The 10,624-nt window shown below is 49.3% G+C and overlaps 1 protein-coding gene and 1 long non-coding RNA gene across 7 annotated transcripts in view; one reads left to right on the top strand and one right to left on the bottom strand.

Annotated features, from left to right (window-relative positions):
* Positions 1 to 5,124, bottom strand: part of ILKAP (ILK associated serine/threonine phosphatase) — a 29,388-nt gene extending 24,264 nt beyond the window's left edge. The window contains exon 1 of one of the 6 annotated variants that reach the window (XR_010944126.1): positions 4,917 to 5,124. Coding sequence is in view for 5 of the 6 variants with exons in the window: in XM_067740046.1 (XP_067596147.1) it covers positions 4,917 to 4,971 (55 nt within the window). In the remaining variant the exon portion in view is untranslated. The remainder of the gene's footprint in view (positions 1 to 4,916) is intronic. The other 5 variants (XM_067740046.1, XM_067740044.1, XM_067740045.1 and 2 more) reach the window with 5 other exon arrangements.
* A 440-nt stretch (positions 5,125 to 5,564) lies between these two features.
* On the top strand, positions 5,565 to 7,880 carry LOC137226039 (uncharacterized). The gene is made up of 3 exons (XR_010944127.1): positions 5,565 to 6,515; positions 6,749 to 6,804; positions 7,109 to 7,880. It is a non-coding gene; the product is annotated as an uncharacterized lncRNA (long non-coding RNA).
* The last annotated feature ends 2,744 nt before the right edge of the window (positions 7,881 to 10,624 follow it).

The raw sequence follows: 10,624 nt of genomic DNA, 5'->3' as shown, positions 1-10,624 counted from the left end.
AATTAACATTCGCTGCCTGCCAGGAACGATTCTAGTGCTCTACAAATTTTAATGGATTTAATCCTTACAATAATCTTATGAGGTGGGTACTATTATTATTGTAATTTACTGATAAGAAAACTGAGGCCCTTAGGTTAAATAACTGTCCGAGAGAGAGCCAGTGAGGAGTGGAGATCCAAACCCAGGCAGCCTGCTTTCCCAGCCCATGCTCCTGGCGACGTGCTACACTGCCCCCACCCCACACTGTTCTAGGAACTTCACAAGGATCATCTCATTTAACCCTTACACAACCCCACAAGGAGAATCCCGAGGCTCTCTAAGATCTCTGGGACACCTTTATGCACCATCAAAAGGGTCAGAGTTAGAATAGCTTGCATCTGGATTCTGTAACAACAATCTGTAGGTCACAGATGCTATAAAGGGAACTTCTGGTTAGCCAGAACCTTACATTCTGTTTTGGATAAATAGTAATTCAAAGTATTTGGAGCTGCAATCATTGGACCAAGTGTGACCTTGACCCTAAACTTTGGAAGAGGCCCCTGATCTAAATATAAGAACTCTCATAAAGAAAGAAACAAGACAGAAAACAAGTTTTTCACTACAGATAATCTTATCTAGATTGTTGGGTTTTTTTTAAGTTACCTACATTCTGAAGCTAAGTCTACTGAAAGTTACATACTATGCTGAGAAAAATACTCTTGGGCTGATTATATTCAGATTAGCTATAAGTTGCTACGTACAGTAAAGCAACAACAAGCTTTTAAATAGTTTGCCTAAACTGCTTCTTATACCTAGATTTTCTCTTCAACTACAAATGTGACACAGCTGACCTCCTCATCCGAGGATGTGGAACCTGTGGATACGGAGGGCATTGTACTAGGCCATTTTATTGATATATAAGGGACTTGAGCATCCTCGGATTTTGGTATCCGAAGGGGATCCTGGAACCAATCCCCCACAGATACTGAGGGACTACTGTACATGTTTTCCAAATACCACAGACGTATTAGAAAAAGGCCCCGCCTCCCCGCCACCGTAACAGTTTATTGTATACTTTCCACTTTCCTTTATGCTCGTGAACTTGTGTATGTGCATTTTAATTTTTAAAAGGTAGAAGTATACTATATACACAACACTCTACATATATCATTATTCATGTAAGCCATCACACTGGGTCTAACGATTCGCTTCAACAGCCGCACACTATTCTCTATGGAAAGCACTGCCACTCACTTGGTCTGGTTCCCTTACTGACGGGCATGCAGCATGATTCTGGTTTTTTACATGACAAATAATGCCACAATAAACAACCCTAGGCTTATATCCTTATTTTATCTGCTAACTGCTGGTCAAAGGGTAAATTAATAAATCTGACAAATGCCAAAATTTGTTCCAAAAAAAGTTGTGGTAACTTTCACCCCCAACACGCTTTATGAGAATATCCATTTCTCTACACCCTCATTACCATCTTGCCAATTTTTAAATCTGATGGGTGAAAAATATGGCACATCAGTGATCTGCTATTCCTTTCCAGTGACGGAGGAAGCTCTGGTTGATGGGTCATTTGCATTTCTTCCTCTATAAACTGTCAGGACACATCCTTTGACCATTTTTCTAACGGGTCATCTCTTTTTCTTATTAATTTATCTGCGCCTTTCCCTTACTAGGGATAGTAACCTTTAGTATTGTGTACCACAACCACTTTCTCTCAGTCTGTCTTTTGCCTTTGTGCTATTTTGCCTGCAGAAACTTTTTATTTTTACATAGCTATATCCATTCTAATTTTTATGACTTGAGTTTTTTCTTATTAACCCTGAAGTTTTACAATTAGTCCAAGTTTTTTCTAATATCTCAGCCTTTATTTTATATGTAGATCTCCAATTTTCTAAAAGGAAATATTTTGAAGATGGCCTGCCAAGCAAATATTTACTTAGTCCCTGACAGCTGACCATCAGCTTTAAAGTGTACTGGTGTAGTGAAAGAACCACCCTATAAAACTGAAACCAGGTTACTGCCCAAACAACTTTAAACCAGGACACCTTTAACTTGTTTGGACTGCCAAATATAAGCTGTCAATCTTTAAAGACATCAAGTCAGCACTTTTATGAGTATGATGTACCAGAGAAATTCCATTTTCTATCCGATAATAACAAACATACTCCCTTTTTTAGGTAAGCTATGTATACTGTATATAAAAAACCTGATTTCACTCAGCAGTCAAAACATGTTAGGGGCTGGTATGAAAACTCCTAATTTAGCACAAAATCTGAAAACATTTAATGCGTTCTTTCCACATTTTTCTTCAGACCATAAAAATTAAGAGGCTTGGGGTAGGAACATTAGATGTAATGTTTAAAACAAAAAATCAAAGAACTAAATAAAATACACTTGATGTGATCTGAGGAGTGTGATACTTCCTCCCTTTGGACACTTAGTGTTTTCACAAAATCCATTTAAGAGTGCATTTTTTTCCCCTTCTGGATGGCTGTGAAAGTTAACTCATAGAATAGCACCTACTAGGCACTAGCATCTAGTAAGCGCAGACCTCGTGCTCTACCTGTGCTACATACTGTACACACAGCGCCCTGTCTAACCTGTGGGCTAACAGGAGGAGGCGACATTCATGTTTCCCAGAAGCAGGAACTGCCACAGAAGACAGCAAGAGCAGAGTTGGGATCAGAAACCACACAGTCTGATAACATGTCTGGAACAACTCTTTCTGGGGACTGTGAAAGTGTCTAGGTCTTTTATTGTTCCCTGAATTAGCTCAGAAATTGGTGGCACCTGCACATCCTTTGTGAGGGTCATGATGGTGCGATTCAGCCTCATCTCTCCATCCACTTCATGAAACCAACTCTATTTTCCTTTCATTCTCTCTACGTTCAATTTTGTCAATCAATATGATCAATTTTTCGGAAACAAAAAGTATGACGTTTTGAATTAAGTTTTCAAAAATCAAAGCATTTCCACAAAATTGTGAAATCAGATTCTGTTCTTGTTCAAATGATTTTGTTTAACCTGTTAGGACTCACCTTGTTGGTTTGAACTAAATGCCTGTCAAGATAACTTTGGGTCCCGATTCTGTCACTCACTTTAGTACTTATCCCTCTCAGCTTTCTGTCAGCTACAAGTTCAGAAAGCATGCCTTCTTTGTTTTCAAAGCTGTTTAAAAACATACACCCAGCCAAGCAGGACCGTGTCAGTGCCCTCCCCACAGGCAGGGAGCAGCTCACGAATCCACGCTTCAGGGAAGGGGGCGTTTGAACTTCACGCAGCACCCCTGCCACCCTGTCATCTCAGCCAGGGCTGGATACGCCCTCCCAAGCACCAACCTGTAAGAGTTGTCAAGTTTTGTATCGTTTCAAGGGTCCCTTTGCGATTCAAGAAAATGACAGGCCCACAGGCACATCTGCGAGTCCAAACGCTGCCCCAAACATATTCAGATAGAGGTTATACTCCATCAACAGAGTAAGGAAGAGTGCATACACAAGCCAGAGTTTTCACCCGTACCTAGAACAATCTAGAAAACAAATCTCAGAAACAATCCACAAGATGAATGTTTGGTAGGGAAAAGTCACGGCACCGTTACTGGGAATAATGGTCCGACAAAGACTGGCCAGCCTGGTGGTCCACGTGTGACAAGCCAGAATCCAGGCCCCATGGAGGGCACAACACCCCCTTCTCCGGGGGCCTTTCTTTTAGGGCCCCATGTCACAGTAGCCCTCCACGCTGGTACGCCCAGGCCAACTAGAGAACGAAACGTTCCCCAAAGAGCACACCGTTCCCTTGCCTAGAGTCTCTGCAAGTCCCAAGTCTACCCATCTTCCGAGAGGCCAGACTCCAGCACCACCTCCTTCCCCGCTCTCTGTCCACGGACTACAAACGTCGCTCCTCTGGACACTCAGCGTTTCCCACAGGCATTAACCTTAGCCATGTTCAATCTTCATCACTTGCGTGCAGAATTAGGCTCCTGGAGAGCAAAGGCTGGGCATCACCCTCCCCTTCCCCTTCCCCTACTACAACGGCAGCTCCCGAACCAGGCTCTGCAGACCCGCGCCGCGCGGTCCCAAATCGCCCGCGGATCCCCTACCGCAGACGCGGGCCCCCCGCCCCCCGCAGGCTTTCAGACTGAGACCCGGCGCTGAGCTGAGCCTGGAGTCTGAATGCGTTTTTAGAGCTTTCCACGTTTTCTGCCACCAAGCTGGGCTCGTAAAGAAAGCCCTAAACCACAGCACCCAGCTGCATACCTAGCCCGTGAACACAGTCACAGGTCTTGCCAGCCTCAACCTGGCGTGGCCGTCACCCGCTGGACACACAGGACCAACCGTGCGGCCCCCGCGCTGCTGCCGTGGGCGGCTCCAACCCCAGCCTCCAGGAAGGACCTGGCACAGCGGCCGAGGTCGGGGGCCGGCAGGGGAGCGGGCCCTTCCCGGGGCCCCGGAAAGCACAAAAACTACCACGAATCGTTAGATCCGACGAGAGGAGCAGAGAGAATGAATTCTCTCTTCTGGGCCTCACAACCCCAAGGACTGAGTCGGCGATGACTTCCATCTCCGGGGTAGAGACGAAAAACAAAGCCGAAGAAAACGCAGAACTGGGAGCGCGCCCGGAGCGACGCGGCCCACACGGCGAGCTGTTCGGACGCAGGCCGGCGACCCGGCGCGCGGCTCCCGTGAGCGGACGGCGGCGGCTGTGCGCGGGCCGCGGCGGCCACACGTGTGGGCCGCACACAAAGGTCCCCGAGCCGCGGTCCCCTCCTCCTGCGCAGCGAACATGGCGGAGACCGCGAACTCCCCGCGCCGGTGTAGGCCGCGCTCACCCTCCCGCGTCCCCGCCGCCGCCTCAGGCGCCGCGGCCTCAAGGCCGCCGCCCGCCCGCCCTCCTTCTCCTCACCGTCCGGGCGGCCACCCGCTTACCCGCAGCCGGGCGCGGCGAGCGCTCGGGCTCCGGCAGGTCCCCGAACAGGTCCATGTCGGAGGCTGGGAGGCGGAGGCTGGGAGGCGGAGGCGGCGGCGGCAGCGACGGGGCGGCGGCGGCGGCGGCGGCGGCAAACGCGCAGCCCGCGAGCGGCGGCGGGCTCCACACCCTGCGGCGGAGGCGGACGCGGAGGCAGCGGCGGTGGCGGCTGTTGCGGCGGCTGGGCGGTGGCGGCCCGGGAGCCGTCAATCACCCGAAGGCGGGCCCGGAACGCCACCAATCGGCGCGCGGCGTGGCCCGGCCGCCCCAGCGGCCTGCGCGCCGGCGGGGGGGGCGGGGCGGTGAGGGGGCGGGGCGGAGGCGCGCAGGCGCACAGATCTACTCCTCGCCGGCTGCGCGAGCTGATACCTGGGCGCCGCGCTGCGGGCTGTGCGATGTTTCTGTGGGACGCTCGTCCCGGGCCCCTCCTGCTGTTCCTGGGCACGGCCGTCCGATACCAAGAAGGGCCTTCCAGATAGACATGTCTGAGCTCGAGGGCAGCTGTAGTGAGCCCTGGTGGCCCGGAAGGCTTTATGGGGTTTTCACATCGGTTCCGTCCCTTCATCCTCACACCGCCACGGTGGGCCTCCATCCCTGGCCAATTTGAGATTGAGAAGCCGAAGCCTCATAGAGCGGCCCCTTAAGATGCAGGGTGGAGAGGAGGCATGTCTCGACTGCCGCCATCCGGGCACGTGGGGGGGAGGGGAAAGGGAGCGTCCATGGCAGGTTCCAGAGAGCAGTGACGTTAGGGAGCTGGCCTGGCACACAGCTGGGCCTCGGTGTTCTGTTGAATATACACAGGTTCATAAAACGTCGACATCAGGCTCTGATGACTGATCAAGCCAAAACCGAGGCCCCTCTCTTCATGTCTGAACACAGACGAAAAGACGAGCGTTGGCCAAGCCACAAAAGTGACCAAACATCCTTCTGTCTTGGCCAATAAGAGTGACTGCTGCTTCTTTACCAATTACAAGTTTAGGATTTCTCTAGTCTTCCTGCCTTTGAGATACGATTTATTAAGACATCCAGTCAAGGAATTGCCTCCTTTTCCTGGCATAATCCAATCCAGAGCAAAGCCCTGCTTCCTTAAATGTTTCCCCAAATCAACTAACACAGACCCAAATGTTGTAAGTCCTCTGCACGTCCCTTGACTGAGGTTGCCCGTGGTAATAGTCTCCCTGGCTGGGATGAGTAATAACCCAATTCCGACGACCGCAGGTGTGTTTCTGGTGATCTCTGGCTGAGGACATTGTTGGGCCCAGTGGGCCTTCATGCCTCTCACCTACTTGCCCGCTCACTCACCACTATTTGAAACCCTCACTGCTCTCTGCTCTCCCTTTAACAGATGAACTGCCTCATCCCTGCAGAAGTGCTCTGAAGTGGCAATGCAGCCCCATTTCCTCACCCCTCATCCACTGCTCAGCCCACCCCGACTAGCTTCACCTCATCACTTCCCCAAAACAGTTCCTGCTAAGCTCACCAGTCATTTCCCACTCTGTGGCTAAATGGAGGTGATGTTTTTAGTCATCACCATACAGGAATCCCAGCAGTATGACACGGTCAGTGTCTTTCCCTTTGGTTTGTGGAACACATCGCTCTCCTGGTTTGACGCCTGTTCTCTGTCTGCTTTGCAGGCCCACGTCTTCTGCCCGGCGATTAACTGATGGCATTCTTTAAGACTTGATCCTGGGTCCTCCTCATGCCACACTCCCTCCTTCGGCAAATCTCATCCACACTTGGCTTGAATTACCACTCATCTAAACGTGGTTCATTAATTTATGTTTCCTACCAGCTCCAGATCCACATGTTCAAATATCACTCATGTGACATCTATTGGATGTCTCAAAGGTACCTCAAGGGTTTCCCTGGTGGCACAGTGGTTGAGAGTCCGCCTGCCGATGCAGGGGACATGGGTTCGTGCCCCGGTCCGGGAAGATCCCACATGCCACGGAGTGGCTGGGCCCGTGAGCCATGGCCGCTGAGCCTGGGCGTCCCGAGCCTGTGCTCCGCAACGGGAGAGGCCACAACAGTGAGAGGCCTGCGTACAGCAAAAAAAAAAAAAACAAAAAAAAAAGTACCTCAAACTCAACATGTCCCAACCAAAATCATTTTCTCGACTCCTCACCGTATCCCCTTCGATATCTCCTTCCAGGATTGACACCTCCCTGTGTCCCTACCCCAGAATCCCTCTTGGGAAGATAGCCTCCAAGGTGGCTTCCACAATCCCCGTCTCCTCGTATTCAGCTCTTGTGTGGTCACCTTCTTTTGAACGTGGCTGGTGTGACTTGCTCTGGTCAATAGAGTCCAGCAAAAGTGTCAGGAGGTATGTGGTTACGTGGATGTAATTCCTTCACACAGGTTAGTGACACCCATCCTGCTAGTATGACCCAGCAGGATCCTATGAGGCCTTCTCAGAATAGACTCCCACCCATGTCCTCCACCTGCCTTTTGTCTGTAGAAAAACTTTAGTCAAAGAATTAATTTAATCAGAGAAGTGAGAAAATGCAGAAAGAAAGGAAAACAGTCAAACAAGACAAAATAATAATACTTTAGTCATTAAACAAAGTCAAGGACATTTAGTTCTTCCTCAAGGACTCTAGATAATATTCTGAACCACATCCTTTGAGCTGTTTTGCAGATACTGAAACCCACACCAAGTGGAAGAAGTTAACTGTATGCTGCCCACAAGCACGTAGACCCCAAACCAGTTGGAACCAGAAGGTTGATGGTGCTGATTCCCAATTACCTCACCACCAACCAATCAGAAGAATGTCCATGAGCTGACCACGCCCTGTTCCTTGAACTCTGTAAGACTCCTCACTCCCCCCTCCAGGGAGGGACACACAGTCTTGAGGGAAGTAGCCTGCTGTGGCCCCCTTTGCCTGGCAAAGCAATAAAGCTATTTCTTTCTAGTTCACCCAAAACTGTCTCCGAGATTTAATCCAGCGCCGGTGTACAGAGGCCAAGTTTCAGCAACACTAAGAGACTCTCTCTTGCTGACTTTGAAGAAGCAAGACACCATGCTGTGAGCTGCAGAATGGAGAGGGCCACAGCGAGGACCTGAGGGTGGCTTCCGGCTGACGGAAGTGGAGGGCTTCAATCCAGGAGCACACAAGGAAATGAGTGCTGCAACAGCCGGTGAGCTTGGAAGCTGGTCCTTCCTAGTCGAGCCTCAGATGAGACTCCTGTCCAGGCCCACACCTTGACTGCAGCCTTGCAGAGGACTCTATCGTGCCTGGACTCCTGAACCGTGGAAACTGTGCCATACCAGTGGATGTGGTTTTAAGCTGCTCGATCATGGTAATTCGTTATGCAACAATAGATAACAAATACACCCTCCATCACCAAGTCCTATCAGTTTTATCCCCTGACTGCCTTTTGAATCCACCCCCTGACCCCTGCGCCCACCAAGTCTGTGTCACCGACTCATGGCCTCCTTTCGAGCTTCTCCCTGAGGCCTTTTCTCAACCCCTGTACTAGTTTTTCTCTCTCTGGTCCCGGCATATTTTCTCATGTGGGTCCTTTGGCTTGGGATGTTCTTCTAGGTCCTCCACTCCAGGAAAATTTCATTTGTTCCTCGGATTTCAGTCATCGATTCCTCAGGAAAACCATTCTTGAGTGACCTAAGTACGATCCCCCTTTATGGCTTTTGTCATAGTTGCCGTTTTACAGTTATTTATGTGATTATGTCATTAACGACTGGATCTCCTAACAAAATGTAAGCTGTAGGAGGTCAGGAACTATGTTTGGTTTTGCACATTACTGCATCTGACACACAGTAGGTGCTCACGTACACTGGCTAGATGAATGATGAATGAATGAATGAACGAATGGATGAATGAGTGAATGGATGAATATGTCCATTTTTGATGCTCAAAGTTCATGACACAAGCCTTCCTACCTCAGGAATGTCAGGAAGTTTGGAGCCAATTTCGTGCTTGCTCAGGGCTGCCCAGACTAAGTTCACTGTTGCGCTCTTAGAAAAAGATCACAGATTTCTGATTTTGAGAGCTTAAACTGTCTAGAGATAAGGAAGGTACCGGATGTCCTAGGACATTATCAGCTGCCTGAGTGGCAGACGGTATTTTCCAAAGTTTGCTGCAACAATGTCTCCCATCCCCTGTGCTCTTCTAAATGGGTCCTTGCCACTCCCCCCATCAACAGGTAGGTTCTGAGTCTCCTCCCCTTCAACCTGGGTGAGCTGCGACTACTTGGACGGATAAAGAGTGGAAGATGCGCCATTATATGACTTCCAAGGCTAGGTCGTAAAAGGCCCCTCAGCTTCTGCCTGGTTCTCTGGAGGTGCCTGCTCTCGAGGAAGTCAGTCACCAAGTAAGAAGTCCAACTACTCTGAGGCTGCCGTGATGGAAAAGCCTCACGTAGGCACTGTATTCAACAACCCTGCCGAGGTGCCAGCCAGCAGCCAGCAGTGAGCGCCAGCCGAGTCGAATGAGTCATCTTGGACATCCATTCCAGGGAAGGAAACACTCAGACTAGGGTTCTGAGCCCCAGCCAGCAGCTGACTGCAACCTCATGAGAGACCCCAAGCAAGGACTGCCCAGCTAAGCCCTTTATGAAATCCTGACCCACAAAACCACAAGCAAAATAAAATGAGGTTTCTTTTTGAAAATGGAAGTATAGTTGATTGACTATATTGTGTTAGTTTCATGTCTACAACGAAGTGACTCAGTTATATATATATATATATATATATATATATATTTTTTTTTTTTTGGCGGTACGCGGGCCTCTCACTGTTGTGGTCTCTCCCGTTGTGGAGCACAGGCTCCGGATGCGCAGGCTCAGCGGCCATGGCCCACGGGCTTAGCCGCTCCGCGGCATGTGGGATCTTCCCGGACCGGGGCACGAACCCGTGTCCCCTGCATCGGCAGGCAGACTCTCAATCACTGCGCCACCAGGGAAGCCCTATATTTTTAAAAAATACATCTTTATTGGAGTATAATTGCTCCACAATACTGTTAGTTTCTGTTGTACACCAAAGTGAATCAGCTATATGCACACATATGTCCCCTTATCCCCTCCCTCTTGAGCCTCCCTCCCACCCTCCCTATCCTACCCCTCTAGGTCATCGCAAAGCACGGAGCTGATCTCCCTGTGCTATGCGGCTGCTTCCCACTAGCTATCTATTTTACATTCTGTAGTGCATATATGTCGATGCTACTCTCACTTCTCCCCAGCTTCCCCCTCCCACCCCATGTCCTCAAGTCCATTCTCTATGTCTACATCTTTATTCCTGCCCTGCCACTAGGTTCAACAGTACCACTTTTTTTTAGATTCCATATATATGTGTTAGCATATGGTATTTGTTTTTCTCTTTCTGACTTACTTCACTCTGTATGACAGACTCTAGGTCCATCCACCTCACTACAAATAATTCGATTTCGTTTCTTTTTATGGCTGAGTAATATTCCATTGTGTGTATGCACCACATCTTCTTTATCCATTTATCTGTCAGTGGACATTTAGGTTGCTTCCATGTCCTGGCTATTGTAAATAGTGCTGCAGTGAACATTGTGGTACATGTCTCTTTTTGAATTATGGCTTTCTCAGGGTATATGCCCAGTAGTGGGATTGCTGGGTTATATGGTAGTTCTATTTTTAGTTTTTTAAGGAACCTCCATACTGTTCTCTATAGTGGCTGTATCAA

Source organism: Pseudorca crassidens, chromosome 6 (genome assembly GCF_039906515.1).
Source record: "Pseudorca crassidens isolate mPseCra1 chromosome 6, mPseCra1.hap1, whole genome shotgun sequence".
Lineage (NCBI taxonomy): Eukaryota > Metazoa > Chordata > Mammalia > Artiodactyla > Delphinidae > Pseudorca > Pseudorca crassidens.
This window is presented reverse-complemented; position numbering and strand designations above follow the sequence as displayed.